At 34.2% G+C, this 19690-nt stretch overlaps 2 protein-coding genes across 3 annotated transcripts in view; one reads left to right on the forward strand and one right to left on the reverse strand.

The window, feature by feature from the left end:
• Positions 1 to 19690, reverse strand: part of LOC132700756 (uncharacterized) — a 159920-nt gene that overhangs the window by 17441 nt on the left and 122789 nt on the right. For both annotated transcript variants that reach the window (XM_060668278.1, XM_060668277.1), the window contains exons 3-8: positions 17459 to 17731; positions 14529 to 14818; positions 12882 to 13031; positions 8664 to 9018; positions 6962 to 7092; positions 2056 to 2292 (exon numbers count right to left, since the gene is read on the reverse strand). In XM_060668278.1, the coding sequence (XP_060524261.1) occupies positions 2056 to 2292; positions 6962 to 7092; positions 8664 to 9018; positions 12882 to 13031; positions 14529 to 14818; positions 17459 to 17731 (1436 nt within the window). The remainder of the gene's footprint in view (positions 1 to 2055; positions 2293 to 6961; positions 7093 to 8663; positions 9019 to 12881; positions 13032 to 14528; positions 14819 to 17458; positions 17732 to 19690) is intronic.
• Positions 5106 to 6924, forward strand: LOC132700951 (cilia- and flagella-associated protein 157). Its single transcript, XM_060668550.1, has 2 exons — positions 5106 to 5542; positions 5590 to 6924. Exons 1-2 carry the CDS (start codon positions 5137 to 5139, stop codon positions 6903 to 6905), a joined length of 1722 nt encoding a protein of 573 aa, XP_060524533.1. The 5' UTR covers positions 5106 to 5136; the 3' UTR covers positions 6906 to 6924.

Genomic DNA, 19690 nt, shown 5'->3' on the forward strand with positions numbered 1-19690 from the left:
TGATTTTTTTTCATGGTGCCTTAACTGTATGGTGCACGATATTTACAATTCCTAAGAAATGCAATTGAATACTCGTTATATGATTTACCTCTTGCCGGGACATTACGTATGTATTATCAGCAGGATGGCGCGCCTCCCCATAATTAGAGATTTCACTGATCACCTAATCTCAACACATGGTCAAGCTAATGGGCCCCCACGGTCACCGGACTTGACACCGTTAGATTTTTTTGTTTAGGGGGTATGAGAAAGGCCGTGTTTATGTAACTTCAGTGTTCGACCTACAAGAATTACAGTGGCGAAGATCGGCTGCATTTGATGAAGGATTACAGCGAATGCAATTTCTAGAGCCAGGGAGTGTCATATACAAGCATTCTATGAAAGTTTCAACTTAAAATAAATTGGTTAATAAGTAAATATCAATCGCACTTATTTAATTCAACTAAATACAAAACTCCAGTTCCAAAATAAATGAATGTGAAGTTTTGTGTGTGTGTGTGTTTTGTGTTTTCAAAATATTGTGTTCAATTATCCCAAAAAGTAACAGATTTGAAAAGAAAAAAAAATTATATTCTCTTTTTCTTCTGAGTTTCCGGTAAAAAGTGCTTTTATTTTATGACGTAGGTTACTTTTTGACTATATCCACGTATTTCAAACGCATATTAACTTTTTACCATAATAAAACACTTTCAACAAAAAATTCTAGTCGTTGAATCTCAGAAGAAACGCCCACGAATTTTTGTTTATTTTTTAAATACTAATCTGTTTTTTCCTTTCCACTTGTCGACAGTATTTTCTGCATTTTCAATCTTACCGACTTACGATATTTAATAGTGAATAGAAGCAAATTCACCTAAGTAATATTTTGTTTTCATAAAAAAGTATTGACTTATCTGGTTTTTTCCTTCCTGTGAGATTATTTTTTTATCAGATTTTGAAAATTGTTGCAAAAAAGTACCGATTTTAAAAAGTTTTTGTTCCCGTTAGGGTGCAATTTGAAAAAACAAGATTATACTGAAAAATTGTAGCTAATTACATTAAATGCTATTTGCCATTAGACAAGTAAAGAAAAGTTTCATTAACAATATTTTCGATGATCAGGTGACCCGGTAAATAGTATTTATGGTGGTCACAGCCTCCTAGACACAATTTTCAAAAACTTAAAAAAACAAAAAAAAAGAGAAAAACTGTCCTATCCGCTGTAGAATGATCTCCTGAACCCAAAAATGCAAAAAAATATAGGTTGTGCAGTTTAAAATTCGAAAGTTACTGTCTTACTGCCTATATTAGCCATTCCTAATTTCAAATCGCTCTCTCAAGCCGTTTAAAAGTTATATACTGTTGCCACCTTCTTGTGTCACCCGGTATATGCAGATTTTTTTTTAACTTTAAAAATTTGAAAATAATTCGTTTAAATTATGTACATCAGTTCTGGAATAAATTTTGGTTTACATGTAAGGAAACTGTGAAAATTTTTATGCAACAAATATAAATAGTATTAATTAAAATAAATTTTCCACTATTTACTATTAAATTAAACCAGTAGAAGTAACTATTGAGTATTTTTTTAATATTTTGGTTCAAGTTTAACCATTAAACTAAAATAAGTAAAAAATAAATTCTAATTAGCAATCTGTAGACGAATTTCCCTAACATTTTATATTACCAGTTCGTCGTGCAGAGAAATGTAAATTTTGAAAAATCCTGGAACAGCTGCGTCTAGACTAAATGGCTATTTAGTACTCAAATATTTTTTTAAAGTTCTTGCAAAGTCCTCGAACACTGATATATATTAACAGTTGTGTCTAGAATAAACAGCTACATAGTGCTCAAACAATTATTCATAAAGTTTTTGTTAAAATCTGGCCAGATAACTTTATGAAAATTGCTATTACATGTTAATTTATCAGAAATTAGCAAAAAAAAATAGGTGCAAGTAGCCTATTATCATCAACATTGTTCATCATCAGATTTTATTAGCATTGGTAAAACAGAGTTTCCAACTTCTTGTTACCATACGTATGCAATTTCAAATACCGAATAGCTAAGACTTACCTCTATTAACCAAAACGTCCTCCCCGGACAGCTCTGCGAAGACACGGTCAGAAATCTTCTGCGTTTGGCCTCCCCCAAGTGAACGACGCATCCACATCTGCAATACGGAGACACCTCCTCGGTTACTTCGCGCATTTGTGCCGCCATGACGTCGTTTCCGGATACGGTGCCGCTGTAAAAACATTCCCAACCGGAGCCGAGCCCTACCCCGCATTTTTCCGTTTCCACGGCATCACCCTAAAAGATAAAACAAAATCCAATAATGTAATCCAAATTGAATCAGACAAGTGCACGACAAAAACGTTTTTACATATGTAACTTACAGAGACAAAGATTTTGAACCGCCACCCATAAATAGTAAAAACGAAAACCGTTCTTTGAACTACAATATTTTATGTATACTACTTGATAAAATAATTAAAGTCTGTTCATAGATATAAGAAAGTGACTAACTGATACGAATTAAGGAAAGACCCACGCAAGCTGTAAGAATGAAATATGGCCAAACAGGTCCGTACGTTGCTTAGAATTTTATTATTTGGGGTTTTGTTAGGAGAGATACTAAACAATATTTATTTATTTATGTATGTATTTGTGTTTAAATCTAAAATAAAATTACAAATGACAAACAGGATTACTATTGCTATCATCGCCAGTTCTAATTATCATTTGCAATATGGATGTACGATTGTTCTTCAGAATTTGCCCAACTTTGTGGGGGGATGTTAAAAACTTCGGTTTCTGTAAGTTTGAGGACATTGGAGTTAACACGGGGAAAAATATTGTTACGACGAATGGCAGATTTCAGTTGGTGCCAAACATGTTCAATGGGATTAAATATATAGTGGGCCTTAAAACTGTAGGCCCTAGATTTTTTGCATAATTATCACAGGCGCATTCCTTTTGTAGGTTCAAGCTTTGTAGAACCTCAATTAATTGCTTTTTGGTATAATCTTCGTGAAAATAAATGTCGTTATTATACATGTAGTTTTGGATTGTTGCTATTGTGTCACATGAGGAAGGGATTTTAGTCAAATAGGAGGAATGTTTGGAACTAGTTTGTTTTTAAACCAACTTTCAAATAAATCAGCGGTGGTGTCTTCATGGTAATCTAGAGAAGAATCTTTAATATTTTTCGCAGATAGAAGAAGTCCATTTGGAATCCAAGCATCTTTAGAGCCAGCATGCAAAATATTTATTCTTTTACCTCTTTTTGATGGCGCGTTTGTTTTACACTTATCACTTGAGTCAATCCAACCCTTTTCCGGGATATCATAAGTGTCGAACCAGGTTTCATCCAAGTAAATAATTGTCCTTTGTTGTTCTCTGTAAATCCTAATTTTTTCTAGATATTCCAGTCGCCATTTCTGAATTCTAAAAGATTTCATTCAAAAACTTGTATTTTCTCAATTTTTTTAAATCAAAAACCTATGTGTTGAATACACCTCCATAAGGTAGTTCTGCCACATTTAACACCGGTTTTATATTTTTCAAGCCTCCTAATTATGATATCTAATTTAGGCACGCTTTGTTCCTCGTATAACTGGTAAATTTTACGCCGTATTATATCTTGATCACTTTCATCTACACTCGAGAAAATGTCAGCATCGCTTCTTTCTTTTCTAGCTGAAATGAGATTATTCGCAATTTTCCATTCAGTTGATGTTGGAATTTTCGTCAATGTGGCCTAAAGACGCTTGCTTGCTGGCACCATTTTCAATGAGAGTCAAATAAACATTGTTTATAACTTCCTTAGTCTCAATAGAATAGTGTTTTCTACATTTGGGCGGGAGCATCTCCTGAGATACACTAGACTCGCACATATTTTGCATAATTCGCACACGATTCAACACACGCTGTATTACACACGAAATAAGAATGATTACTAATAAACTTAAACTAAGTAGTATACCAAACCAAAGAATATTAAACACAGGTAGGTATAAAATTATTTTCTATTACGGGCCACAATTGTACCTGAATTTAAATTCAGAAACTTTAGGTAATAATCTTGTTGCAATGTATGTTAATGACCACCCGGGGATAATCCCATTCAAGAGCAATTAGTCACTTACTTATGTCTATGGACAGACCATACCTTTATTATTTTGGTTTATATGAGTGTAAAGTCTGGAGTCCCCCGCTTTGGGCCTTCACGGATTAATATTTTTATCGATGATATGCCACTTGTTTTTAGATGACTTAAAAGTAAGAAAAGAAATCCATTCTTAACCGAAGCTCCAGAATGATTTCGATAGGTTTACTGTTTACTCTTAAAATCACTGACATTTTAGAATTAAACAAAGAAAAGGAAAAGTTTAAAGATTTAGACATCATTCTGGACCCACAGTTAACATTTGAAGCACATCTATTGAATATATTGTAAAAAGGATTCTAAGACACATTTTACAAAACTTCTGGATTCCTCCTTCGTTGGGTTTTGTTAAGTCGAAAGTTTGGCTTGTTCAGAGCTTCACTGAAACTGGCTCGCATTTTACTCGCTTATATATTGTTTGAGGGGGGCGAAGCAGATTCTAAGACATCAGGGTTTTATATTACATACAACTTTAGCAACCAGAAATCAATAGCTTTTATTTATAATAGCTTCATCAAATCAAAGAAAGCTATTTAGAAACCTGAAATTTACGTGTAATAGAAAGATACTACTCCAAGCATGAAACTAACGCACAAATTGCTCAGATGTAATTTTTTAACAATGTTATTGAATGAGTTGTCAAGTATGCATCAGGCTAACATTTTCTATGGAATATTTTAGATCAAAACACTTCTCAAGCTCAAGTGTTTTTGTCAACAGGAAGATACTCATTTATTTTTCTTGCGTCATTAAGTAATTTTCTTTGAATACTTTCTATTAGCTTTAAGAATATCTATTTAAGTTTCTTTTTGCACTCCCGACTACTGTGAAATCATATAATTATGTTAAATAGCGCTAGCCTGTGACTGCAGACTCTCGGCCAGTAGGAAAGCGGGTTCAAGGAAATAATCAATAATCATCACCTTGGAAACCAAACAAATCAAAATCTGAAGCGTCCGCGTGTGTGAAAGTCGAGCTCAAAAGAAATGGCCAAAAAAGGAAAAAAAGGCAAAGGCAAAAAGAAGAAAACGGTAGAGGATGACCCGAACGCGCTCACGGAAGTAGACAAGACGTTCTACGAGCTAACGATAGCGGACTTGAACCGGAAACTGGCCAGACTTCGAAGCTTGACGCAAGAACTTGAAGAAAGAAACGAATTGCTGGACCGGGAGAAACAAACCTTGGATGAAGATCGGGCAGACGTTATTGCGTATTTAAAACGCATACTCCAAGAGAAGGTGTTCGAGATAAATGAACTGGAAGAAAGGATAATCGGGCTTCAGGAAGCCAAACGGCACGATGCAGAAAAATACGAGGCGAAAATTGTAGATTTGGAGAAGGAATACAAGCAAATGCACGAACAACTGACCTCCGAAAATAAGTTGCTCGAAGGTGAGTTACATTTTTATCCTAAAATTATGCAAAACGTGTTGTTTAAGGCAAGCTGAATTCGCTGGAGGAGTTCCGATCGCAACGCGAAGAGCTGATGAAGAAATTCGAGAACCAAGAGGAGCAAATGCAGACTCAAGAGAAACGGCACACCAGAGAGCTTTACGAAATCGAAAGGAAATTCATCATTAGCAAAGACAAACTCAAAAAAGACATGGAAGCGCGTCTCCTGCAGCTATCCACTGAGTTTCATGACGCGTCTGAACTGAGAATAGCTGCCACGACACATAAGGTGATTCGTGAAAACATAGCGGTGAACAACGAATTAGATTCGATGCTGGTGGCGCATCAAAAGCTTTACAAGGATTATCAAGTCATCAAAGCCCGCGACAAGACTTTGCGTCAAGAGGCGACGCTCCACGATGAGGAAAAGAAGAAAGCTCTCATGAAGGTGAGGGTTCAGCAAAAAGTCATCGAGAGACTCACCGACGAGCACCGCGATTTGATGAAGGATTTGAACAAGTTCAAACACCTGGAAGAAGAAGTGCGCGAGTCTCGCAATGCAACCCGGAAATGGACACAAAAGATCGCTTCCTTGGAATACAAAATAAAACTTCTTGAACAAAACTTGCACAACGTCAAAAGTGAGAACGTCTCCTTAAAGACAGACAGTATGTACCTTCAAGAGGAGAACAATAGGTTAAGTGACGTACTCATGGAAGGTGTGAGCTGTATTAAGGAAGCCCTCACCATAAAATCAGAAAGTGACGTTTCCTTGAGGGCGACGAAACGGGAAAATCTCCTCAATACCTTGTTCGTTCTCCTGGACAAAGCTCAAGAACAGAAAGTTAAAAAACCATCTTTAGAGACCGTTCCTTCGGTGGAAGCCACTTACGCTGTTGGAGATCTGGGTTTCGTACCAAAACCTGTCGACATTCGTCCAAGTGTAATCACTAAAAGAAATATGGAGGCTCAAACCGGTAGCAGTTTAGAGAACTACGGTGGCGCGACCCGGCTTAGTAGGAAAAAAAGTCAAGCCGCAAGATCTGACTTGGAACTAGAACACGAAGAGGATATGTCCGATGACGAAGTAGAGGTTGCAGAGAAAGAAAGTGTTCTGTTCTTTCGCGAGTCAATTATAGAAGAGGAAGAAACGGATGGCGAAAGTAAAGAATTCGATCCATTCGCTGATTACGATAAGTCTTCCGAAGAAGATTTATCCAGGAGAGCTTCAAAGAGTGATAGACAGAAGAGCGTGGTTGGAAAAGCTTCAGCGACCGGTGCCAGGAGAGCCACGATAAAAAAATCTTTGGGCATGGTGATTGAGAAGAAGAAGTCCATCGTAGTTCGTAAAACGAACGAGTGACGCTCTCAAGACTGAATTAAAACGACTTAAATATACAGAATGGTTGTTTCACTTACCTCGCAGAATTTTGCCCCGTATCGTGGAGGTGGTGAATCGCAGAACCTGTACCGGGTTCGGATTCCTCCAATGCAGGTGCTCGAACACGCCGTCCATTCACTCCACCGTCCCCAACCACCGCTCTCCTGGTCTAAAAATCCCACAATTAGTTAATATTCTGTCGATCACTTGGACCAACATAACGGTGGTCCCAGAAAGGAAGCAACACTGTACTGTAAGGATTATTAGGGTTCACAATTTAAAATTATTTTAAAGTAAACAGAATGGCCCAAAAACGAGTGACGAAAAATACGTTTTTTTAAACCGAACACCCTATTTTCAAATTTTGTTTTGGATTCGTTTTGACAGTCTTCAATTTTTTTGTTAATAATAATACATATCGAAACCTATCTTGCTGAGACCATATTTATTGGAACTTAATGTTATCAATGTCATGTTGAAGTTAAGGTCTCTGCAAAAAGTTTAAATATCTAGGCCCTTTTGAGTGGTTCGATTAAAAGAATGTGGCCCAATAACGTTAAGGTGTTTTATTCCACACCACACATAAGGTAGTGGTTTTGGTTTTGCACTTGTTGTAACCCGAACGGATTTACTGTTGAATAATAATGTATGTTATGACGATTAACCTCATTATCTAATGCTAAATTTTTAACCGTGCATCACAGTCTATAAGTTCTTGGGTCAGTTCCATATGGAAGGGATAATATTTGTATTTTGAAGTAGACTGGGATGTATCACATAAGCCAGCTACGTGACAGCTGCGGGCCTGGGGATTATCTTGAACTTGAAGTAAAGTTTCCAAACGTTTCTTCATTCCGGTTTACCAATTTCAGTTTTTCATATTCAACACTACCACCAGCATCAAACCGTCCCATTTAACACTGTTTAGTTGATATACTCACAAAATATACTCACAACATATTTTTTCTGACTCACCCGGTATATAAATCATAACAATTACTCGGCTGTCAGATAAAAATTTGACATTGTCACTTAGTCAAGGCCAACTAATGCTGTAACAATAGTTTTAGGAAGAAAGAAGAGTAAAATACTGAAAAAGTTAAAATAAATCGCAAAGGATATAAAATACTTTTGTATGATCCAAATATAATCGTTTATTTTGAACACCCTGTAGCATCTACTTCAAATTCTGTCATCTGTTATCTACGAAAAAAAATTCAAACACTATTATTATTATTAATAAAAAAGTTAAAGGATTTTAAAATTTCAAAATAGGATGTTCCATTTAATAAAATGTATTTAATTAAATGTATTTTTTAGCCATCCTTTTTACTTTAAAACAATTTTAAATTCTACAGTGCGTTCAATTTATCTTGATAACAATTTAATTGGCTGTAACTTTTTTGTTTTTAGAGATATTTGTTCCATTTAGAAAAATATGATGTAGGCTAATATGTCAGAAAATTGATAGTGTTTTGTTTTATACGCCACTTGGAAAAAGACTTGGCTGCTAACCCTATATTTTGTTTTTTTTTTATTTACCCTGATATCTCTAAAAACAAAAAATTAAAGCTAATTAAAATGTTATCAAGATAAATTGAACGCACGGTACCTCCTAACAACATTTACAACTGTTGTGTTTACGACTTTCTAATAAATTTTGAAACTTGGTACCACCAATCTGTCAGTAGTTTTTGTTAAAAGCAGTGAAGCTACATAGTGTTGAGGAACTTTCCTCACCTGTAACGGGCAACGTAGGTACACAATCAATCCGGACATCATCTACAGCTCCGCTAATCGACTGACTCACGTAGACAAAGCAGTACTCGACGTAGTGTTCGGTGAAGATTTCGCAGTCGAAATGCAAACTGTGCTGGCCCCTATTAATCTTCTGTTCGGTGATGTATTCCAGGGTTGTGGGTGGCGACAGAGAGGCAACATTCGCCCTCAATCGGCCGTAGATTCGGACGCGATCACCTATCGCCAGTATACACGATGGGTATTGAAAGAGAACTGTGATCCCATTGCCGTGGGGATCGCACGGGAATATGGAACGGGCGTGAACATTGAAGACAAACTGCTCGCTCCATTCCGCCTGGAAAAATAATTACGCCTCGTTGCAGGATATGTATTCAAAATACGAGGAGTTTTCCACACCGGGCTATCGCTCTTTCCAAAGTATCGACATCGCTACACAGTTGCTCGGGCCTTCCGCGTTATTTACCACGCTATTTCACTTGCGTATCAACTTTAAGCTACATATTTTATTGGCAACGGTTTATAAATTGAACCATTTTTCACGCCGTTGTTCGCCCACTTGGCTGCTTCGTTTCGTCGTAAATTTTATTAAGGTAGGAGGTATCGCATAAAGATAATCAGCACTTCACTGTTTTATTTTTATTTAAAATAATCGCATTTTTCATAGTTTTATGTAAAAATAGCATAAATATTGGAACAACAGGCAACTACAAGTCACCTTCATTTGAAAAACAAATCTTTGTTTAGGATCTAGAACACCTTTTTCCAGAAAAATTACCAAGAAAAGTAAAAGTATAAATATTTTCATGGGACGTTTTAAAGTCAAAGCAATTAAAGGTAATTATTTCAATTGCTTGCAACAATTCGGATTTTCTAGTTTCAATAGTTTTGAGTCTGGTCAATTTACCGGTCAATTGACCACTCCTTTTAAATTAAATCTTGCAATTGTAGAGTGTTATGTATCATTATTTAACAATGATATGTATTTTATAATAAATTGTTATGCGTTTGTGATGTCCGATTTACCAATTTACTTAACTCAGCGATTCAAGGAATCCCAATAATAATGTCCATTTCGTTCCCAAAACGAAGCGACGGCGACTGAACGCATAATGTAAATAAGTAAATATAAACTAAATGGTATTTTTAAAACAATTTCGGTCAATTCCACACCCCTCATTATAATAGATATACAGACAAGCGTTCCAAACAGAATACATATCTTCAAGTTTAGATAATTTTCTACTTAGCAACTTGGAAAAGCATCGCGCCTCCTAAATTAAACGAAGGAAAGCTATATAGATACCTCAGAAAAGAAAGTTGGGAGGTCCTATTACAATCTCAAGTTTTCCACTGAAAAAAAAAAGGTATAGAAGACTAAAATTACAAGCAAACTTAAATAAAGAAAAAGATAAATTCTATTCTAAATTAAACGAAGGAAAGCTAAATAGATATCTAAGAAAAGCCTTGGATAACGCAAGATCTAATAAATTAAATGAACAATGAAGATGAACAAATATACAAAAACTTTAAGAGACGGATGACTGTTTTGATAAGGATAACGGAAAATAATTACTATTTACAAAAGTTTTGGTTTGTTTTAGTTAGTTAGTTGGAACAGCATTGTGTCAGTAATTGATCAATATGGTCAGATGTGGAAGTGGCCGAAACATTTAATAAATATTTAAGTGAAGTAGGTGCCAAAAGGGCAAGTAAAATGACTAAGCTACATTTTAAATTTGAGGCAGATAATTTTAATTTAAATAAATCAATGTTTCTCCTATCAATTATAGAAAATGAAATGATAATTGAAATAAATAGCCTAACCCAAGATTCCGCACCTGGTTGGGATGGAATCCCAAGAACAACCACCATCTTATTCTATCTTATTCTATCCGGAAGATATCCAGAATGGTTTAAAAATGCAATTATCACGCCAATCCATAAAACTGGAGAGAAAAAATAACGGAAAATTATAAACAGTAACTTCTCAAAAATGTATTAAATTACGCTTAAATAAATATCTCGATAAGGATAATTTTATTTCAGAACATATTCGTTCTACCGCCCCTGCATTTTAATGAATGATTTAACTAATCTAAATAGCTAATCAACACGTATCGGCACAGTGCCATGTTTTTCTTGAAAATAAAAATAATTATTCTTTTTATCAACATACATTTAAAGTGAATTGAAGGATTGAAATGAATCTAACACTTTTAAAAATTTCCCTTTTTTTTTCAATTTTCTTCCAATTCTCATAAGTCTGCTTCCTGTGTTTTACAGGGTTTTTAACATTCTATTTTGAAAAGAAGCATTTAATAAGTAATAATTTTAATCGAAATTGCATGCGAAAAATTGTTTCATAAATCCATGAAAAATACAAATTGTCCCACAATGTATTAAAACCAAAACCTAAAGAGCACAAATTCCAATTTTTTGATTACAAGTAGATAAATTGTCCGAGAATTGTTTTTCTAGTCAGTAAGTCCTGTGAATTTTTTCTTTGAAAATTTAAGTTTGGTGAAAATATATAAAGGCACTGTTGAAATTAAGTCAGCTTCCACCACTCATTTTTTGTACATGGACTGTAACTCTTTCTTCAGCTAGTTTTCTTTTAAAAAAAGCCACTGCTGACGCTGATCATCTGCTGCTGTCCATGATAAGTTAATAAAGATAATTAATAAATACTTACATAATTGTTCAATGAAAGCAAAAATGAAAACAGAAGAAAATAAAACATAAACTTTTTATATCTTCTGTTGATGCTACCCGTCTATAATATTGCATAAATTTTGGTTCGAACTTTATTCTATCCATCATATTAAATTTATAATGCATTAATGTAATAGATACCCACTTGAAAAGTTATTTAATAAAATATAATTTCTGAAATTGAAATAATGTATAATATCAAAACTATTATTCATTATTTTATTTTACATAATTACTTTAACCAATCGAAACTTTTGAAATACTTATCTAAATTTATAATCTCTTATTTTTACGAGTGTTTTCCAAATTCGTTTTCATGTCCAGCAAGTTCTACGATTTCTCGTTTGGCCTTTTCAATTAAAACACAAAAGCAAGACAATCCAGTAAAGCTCCCTACAAATTATGCACCAAGAGTGTTGTTTAATGATAATCCTAGTCCTACAATATTTCCTAACTTTCGGACAACTACTTAAAGCAGCCGAGAAGGCGGCGATAGCGTTCGAGCCCTTCCGGAGGAACTTTCCAAATATTTTCCAGGCTCCTATTAATTAAACAAAACTTCATAGTTGGAGATCTATTTGTCGGCTTAAGTTCATTAATCATTTCTCTTAAGAGAGGAGCCCAGTGGATCCGAAGGAAGTTATTAAAGTATTTCTTTGCGAAGTTCCAAGTCCGTCGGGAGGAACTAATATAAGATTTTTGCCTTTTATTTGCGACGCGCGACCTATCGAGATTATCTGGAATTAGAGCGTAATTTGCGGAGACGCCGAATGGCGAAAAAAGCGCCATTATCGTTCCGATGAAATGAACCCGCACTTTCCGACCGAGAGACAGATCGGAAAATTGTAGGGAAACGTTTTTCTGCTACATTTACAATATTCACTGCTCACGACTTCCTAAAATTGAAAAAAGTTTCCTTTTTTTATGAAAAATTTCGAAGCTGTTAGATTCCCGTTGGTAGAGCAGTTAATTACTGAGAGCTATTCAAAGATATTAAATTATTAAATTACTGAATTATTGTCCAATTATTAATAAGCAATGTGGAAATATCGAGATCTTTATCTTTAAATTGCAATAAAACAAGTTTCTAAAAATCGTGTTATCTTCTGACATGGTGCGTTTTAATAAACAAGGAATTACTTCAAATTCCTTTTGAAGTAAAGGTTTTCAACTGATTTGCACTTTTATTTTCATTTTTACTAAAGTAGCCATAGAAAAAGTAATTCAAGTCGTCAATTGCCTTTTTAATTTATTATTTTTTTTTTAGCTCTTTAGCTCTTTATTAGTAAATTTCTATAAATTCTCATTCCTCCTGAAAAAAATCGTTTCAAAACCACTTATTTAAACAAATTAATCTGATGAAAACAACAAATTTGTTTGCGTAAAAAACAGATAATTGGATTTCGCCATTTTTTTAATAAAACGAATTTACGGTTCACAGATTTACGTTATAATCGATTATTGTGATTGAAAAATTGTTGCTACCTTCACGTAAGCCGCTGTGCGAGGCAGGACCGGGTCCAGGTTCGTGGGTCTCAGCATCAGGGCGTAGTGGCCAGCTCTGCCGAATAGCTCGCATCTCAAAATGAATACGCTCCGTCCAGGCAATCCGCGTACTTGTTCAGAGTACAACACCTGAAAACGAATTCCTGTTTAGTACGAAAAATCAGAGGTAATTAATTAACTAGATTTAAGGAGAGGAAAATTTGCATTTCCCAATATTGTTAGTGTCAGGGTGCTTTTTTATGCCATTGTATTGTAGGAAGTTCACAGATATGAATACAAACTGCTCATAATTGAATTTTTTAGTTATAATTTTGTTGAAATTTCATTGCAATAAAATTAATTGCAGACATTTTTCAACGTCTGGATATTATAATTTTCAAAATTTTATTTCCTTTCATATTTAATGAGCAATCTGTGTATACACGATATTTTGTATAAAATAAATTCCAGATACTTTTCAAGTCCTGGATTAAGAAAAATATGTTTAATATTATAATTTTCAAAATTGTATTTTGTTGCGTATTTAATGAGCAATCTGTGTGTACACGATATGAAATAAGAACTACACGTTAATAAACTGAGATTTGTTTGATGAAAAGTACGCAAAATAAGATATATAATCAAATCAATTTCGAGAAAAAAAAAGTTTCAGAAGAAGCAAAGAAATTAAAAAAAAGAATGTCCGAAAAATGCTGTCAACGACTGTGTTTTGATAAGCTAAGCATAAATTAATAATTTTAATTAATTTCTTAAATGTATTTAACTTTAAATAAATATTTTAGAAACATTTTTTTAAATAAATTAGAGTGGAAAGAAGATGTAGAGATATTTACAGGAATGAATACAATAAACTACACATTAAAGAAATTAAATTTTAATTATTTTTATTTTTTTGCAATTTGCACCTTTTTCTAATTTTATTTCCAGACCTGGTTTAAGACTTGAATTAAGAAAAACAGGTTTAATATTATTTCCGCAAAAAAAAAATTAGAAATTTTAGAAAAAAAACTGAACTGAAGAAATTGTGTTACAATGGGTTAGCATAGATGTAAAAAAAACTCTGTATCTATGTTAAGTAAGCAAAGTGGCAAATCCGCATGTAAAATAACTCAGGCGCAAAATAAGTAGTGATGACTCATTAACTCAAAAAAGTTAAAAAATGCTAATATATGATACAATATTTTCTGTATTGGAATCATTCACAATGAATCAATCGCATTAGATACTGAATTGCATGCTGGAAAAATACTGCTGAACATCATCTAATAACAAATTTCAGAGGGCTCCGAATTAAGAAATCAAATCCTCTTTTTTACTGGACCGTCGGGCACCTGCTAAAAGGTATATAAAAACTGACCCAAGCGTCTAAAATCTAATCAAATAGAAGAATGCGAGCAACATAAATTAATTTACTGCACAACAAATTTAATCTGCATGGAAGCATTCAAATCTTTAATAATATTATAAATATTATTATCATATAAAAATTGAACCATATCGTAAGAAATGGTAAATTGTTATTTTGTTAAGCATCGGTGTCAGCACCAACATTGTTACTGTTTTTGAGGTCATTTATAAATAAATCAATAAAAATGAAAATAAAGTGCAACGGTTAAAATTCGTAACCTGATGGTCGGTTTTGTTGGCGGCCCGCTCGGAATCCACGGTATTATCACAGGTAAGCAGGGAATGCCCACAGTAATGGAGCTCTAGCCAAAATTCCGGTATGGCAGACGGCGCGGTTCCCACGACCGGAGGGCATACTACTTCGGGGAATGTCAATATGGCCGTCACCGGACTCTCTGGATAAGTCTGGACGTGTTCGGGGGTGAGGGAGAGCTGGGGCATCGGCCACCGGACATCCAGACTGCGGACGATTACGTCCGAATCAGACCAGTCCGACGTCGAGTTTTTTCCTGAAATATATTCGAGTTTCCAGCTATCTTAAAATTTTCTCTAATTGATAATTAAATAACAAGTTATAATTACTAGAATAATTGCGAAATAATGTCACCAGTAAAACCAACAAAAAAGAACTTGGCAGTAGGCACTTACCACAAAATTTGAAAATCAGTTTTGCAATTGATTCACAATATATTAAAATTCTGCACAAAAAAACCTTCAGAGTTCTATTGGAGGCTGTAGCCCCTTAAATAAACATTATATTATTACATATTTACAGATTACGTTATTACATTGCATAAACATACAACGTGGTAAAATAATGGTTTTAAGTGTACCAAAAATTCGAAATGGTAATATTTTGCAGTATTTTACACAGCCCCGATCTAGTAAAAGTCGTTGTTACAAAATAAAAGTGTTTCGAAAATCTGTCGCTGAGGGCCCATTTCCTAGAACATTTTTTTATTTTGCCCGTATTTTGTTTATTCATACTGGATATTGCAAAATAGAATAGCTTGCGTTCAGCGGAATCACAAATCCTCAAAAATTGTTACTCTTGTTTTGAGTCGATGAGTGTTTCGTTTAGCCACAAATCGAGTTTTTTATTTTCGACTCGAATACCCCGCACTTCTAATTTATATAAAGGCGATACTGGTTATCGCGATATGTATTATTAACCTGCAAGCGACGTGCACCAAATTTTTCAAAAAAGTAAGGAAATGGCATAATTCAATGCAATAACATATTTAATTAAAGTAACATAAATACATTTTACATTTTCGAAAATAAGAAATTATTAATAATCTGGAATTAAACAGTATACAACGCTAATTACAATTAATTTTCAAAATACCCACCGTTCATTCATTTTAAAAAATACGCCTAGCTTATTTCTAATGATTTCGCCACCATTTATTGTTTTTTGTCGTAGATCATTGATATCTGTTATAGGTGTTTCATACACTATAGACTTTAAGTGTCTCCAAAAAATTGAGTCCATTGGATTAAGATCTGTTGAGTGGGGGGGCCCAACTAGAGTTCCGCCTTTTGACCTATCCATCGATGTTCAAATGCCTGATTTAAATACAGCCAATGTAAAATTGGGTGGAGCGCCATCTTACATCAACCACATGTTTTGTGCCCACTGCAAGAGTACCTCTTCCAACAAAGGTGGTAGGTGTTCTCGGAGAAATTGCAAATACTTTTCCCGATTAAGAGTTCCGTTAAATAAATCATGTTCTATATGATTATCTCCTATAATCCCCGCCCATACATTTAAGGAAAACCGGAGCTGATGCTTTCCCTCGATTTGTGCATGTGGGATTTTAGCTGTGGGTTAAATGTGGGTTTTTCCACTGACGCATATTTCGAAAATTTACAATGCCATCAAGACTGAATGCAGCCTTGTCAGTGAACAAAATGCGATTTGAGAATTCCGGGTAATTTTGAATTTTTCCTAAAATTTGTACGCATAAAATTACTCTCGATTGCTCATTACTCTCATACAGTGGTTGAACCCTTTGAACAAAAAAGGGCCGAAGATTATTTCCATTCTAAACTTCTCAAACTGTAAAGCAAGCAATTCTTGCCTGATCAGCAAGTTTTGAAGTATTCTTTCTTCTCTTGCAGCGGTTCTTTTATACCTTGGTCTCCCTTTATTCATATTATAGGGTTTGAATGATCTTGTTTGACCAAGTATTCAGTGTATGTTGACGAACGTCTTACCAGATGGAACGTTTTTATTGGGATAAGCCTCGATATAAAGCATTTGCTCTTCGCGATATTCAGTATTTGTGACAATGACTTCTTCAAATTTCATCAAGTCCTGTTCGCTAAAATCACAGGTAAAATTCGAGGAGAGAATAAAAAATCGGTTTGTGGCTAAACGATAACACATATCGACTTAAAACAAGAGTGACAATTTTTGATGATTTGTGATTCTACTTATGGCAATCTGTTCTATTTTGGAATATCAGTCTAAATAAGTAAAATACAGGGAAAATAAAAAAAAATATTCTAGGTAAAGTGCCCTCTAATGACAGATTCCTGAAACACTTTTATTTTGTAACTACTACTTTTACTAAGTCAGGGTTGTGTGTAAAATACCAGCTTATTCCGTCTAGAATTCAGCAAACTGAGTTAAAAATAAAATTAAAAAGCCATAACTCGGAAAATATTACGATTTCGAATTTATGTTACATGACTTACTAACATTTTTTTACCAGGTTGAATCTTTCCTCCAAGTTTCCGAACTCAATTTCCGAACACCCTGTATAGTGGAATAGTCTATTAAATACAACGTGTTCCATCAAAAAATACTTTGGGAATTTTTTTATCATTTAAAAACCCCCCTGTATACCAAAGGAACACACTTGTCTACACAAAGCAATATATGTGCCCTTGGTAAACTACGCCAAAAACTTCAGCTTTCTAGGAGTTTACACACAATCATTTTCTTAGAGCTATGTTTTCTCCCAAACTGCTAAAGCTATGTTGAAGCGGAAAATATACTAATATATAGGGGATCCCATTTCAAACATCGTGTAAATGAGCAAACTTTCTGAACAATCCTACTACTCGTTCTCCACAAATGTTTATTTCAACTTCTCATCGACATGCAGATATAAAACAAAATTATAACAACAGCTACTCACCCAATATAGGTTGCCTCTTGATCTGAATATAATACTGGCCGCCCTTGGAGAAGTATCCACATTGTATTTTAGCCACCGTTAAGTTTCTCTTCAGCGCGCCGGCTTCGGGATAAACGGGAAATGTCGTCAAGGGCTGAGCTTTATTCCCCTCAAGTCTCGACAACTGAACGACCAGAGGCAAGAATGACGACGATCCGATGCTTATATTAAGATCTCCACTTAGCGCAATATGCGAAGGGGGTACGACAACGTTGATTTCCGGTATACCTTTTCCTGAAACAATCGTCAAAGTTATCAGTAGCGGCGTCGATTCCGAACGCCTTCATTTTGTCAACAATTTGCTTTACTAAAAGAAAATATTTATAAAGTGAAGCTTAAAGGCTGCGAGTCTTCTAAAATGTGTTCTACAAGGTGTTATATTCAAAAATATATTTATGATATGATATACCTTAAATGAGAATTCCGCTAAAATGGAATGAGGGTCAAAAAAATGTTATATTTGCTAAAGAGTTCGTTGTTTTTCAGCGTTTTTACCAAGTAGTTTTTAACACCGGAACTTTTGGTCCTCGTTGTATATTATTATTTAATATTTTGCTTCCAAGGGCCTTTTTCTAACGTCTACATTTCTGAACTATTTACTCTGTCAATCAAATTTTAAAAATTTCCGAAAGTACCTTAGAACCGATACTATACTATGCTACTAATTTGAATTTCGTTAGTAAAATTGTTGCCTGCATATGCAAACCCGGTGGTAATAGTATATTATGCAACAAGTGCGGTAAACGGCATTTGACTCACTAGTTGATTTGACACGAGCGGAGCGAGTTTTTAATAAACGAGTGAATTAAAAATTTTGCCGTAGTATACTTTTGCTACGACCGTTAGTTTTTGGGTCCATTTTCGCAAAACAACACGAATAGATTCACTGACATGACAGTCATAATTGATAAAAGTCAAAATTCAAAGCGAAATGTCCGAAGTGGCTCGGATTCATAGGAAACGAAACTGACGTGGTAAAGTGACGCTTCCCGCACGCTAGATCGGTGGGTAATTAGGTATTTTAAAATAGCATATTATGTAACAAGTGCCAGCACCGTTACCATCTCCGGCGCAGAGTATAAATACCGCACGCACCGCCGATAACCCCAGTGTCCGAAGTGTTTTCGGAGCGCGAGCATTGAAGATGCCAAGTGAGATTTTGGCGAAACGTCTGCAGGATTCCAGTCGGATGCAGGATTCCAGTCGGAGTTCAACGAGCGAATATTTTGTTTTTTCTTAGACCTTCTCTATATTTATGTTTAGCTTTTGGTTCTTGGGTTATAGGTCTTTGTATTAAAAGCGATTAAAATTTTTTTTGTCCATATATTGACGTTTCGGTCTTCTATGACCTTCTTCAGAAAGGGGTACAGTCAAAAAGAGACAAACACAGTAACGTCGACGCGAGCAAACCTCGCGTATCGGTATTATTATTATTATTATTATTTTAAACTCTTATATATATTTTAACTGTTTCGTTAAATTTGTGTGTATTATGTGTGTGAGTGCCGTATACAAATCATTTTTTGTTGGACTTTTATCTTTTATCAAGGGCACTATGACAAAACCAAACGCTTTTAAAGTATAAACTTTCATATGATGCTACCTCTTCAATTTTAAGATTTGTGTTTGTCTCTTTTTGACTGTACCCCTTTCTGAAGAAGGTCATAGAAGACCGAAACGTCAATATATGGACAAAAAAAATTTTAATCGCTTTTAATACAAAGACCTATAACCCAAGAACCAAAAGCTAAACATAAATATATATATATATATATATATATATATATATATATATATATAATTATATATATATATATATATATATATATATATATATATATATATATATATATATATATATATATATATATATATATATATATATATATATATATATATATATATATATATATATATATATATATATATATATATATATATATATATATATATATATATATATATATATATATATATAACTTTTATCCGTTTTCAAATTCGTCCCATTTTTCAGCAATCTAAACTATCAAAAAAGCTTAATGAAGCTGATAACCTTTTTTAGGCGAATTTTTCTGATGTGGTAAGGCAGTTCCAAAAACAATATTCACTATCTGCTTTTGTGCGTTGAATATTATGTTATTTTTGAATTATATGCAAGATACTAAACTTTTTTGAGAAATAGTATAAAAATAG

Source organism: Cylas formicarius, unplaced genomic scaffold (genome assembly GCF_029955315.1).
Source record: "Cylas formicarius isolate icCylForm1 unplaced genomic scaffold, icCylForm1.1 PGA_scaffold_4__25_contigs__length_36172078, whole genome shotgun sequence".
In the NCBI taxonomy this organism is placed as follows: domain Eukaryota; kingdom Metazoa; phylum Arthropoda; class Insecta; order Coleoptera; family Brentidae; genus Cylas; species Cylas formicarius.

Excerpts from the sequence above, each read along its gene's own strand:
- LOC132700951 (XM_060668550.1), top strand. The coding sequence starts at position 5,137 with ATGGCCAAAAAAGGAAAAAAAGGCAAAGGCAAAAAGAAGAAAACGGTA. Across the intron at positions 5,543-5,589 it reads CGAAAATAAGTTGCTCGAAG|GCAAGCTGAATTCGCTGGAG; the intron begins GTGAGTTACATT and ends GTGTTGTTTAAG.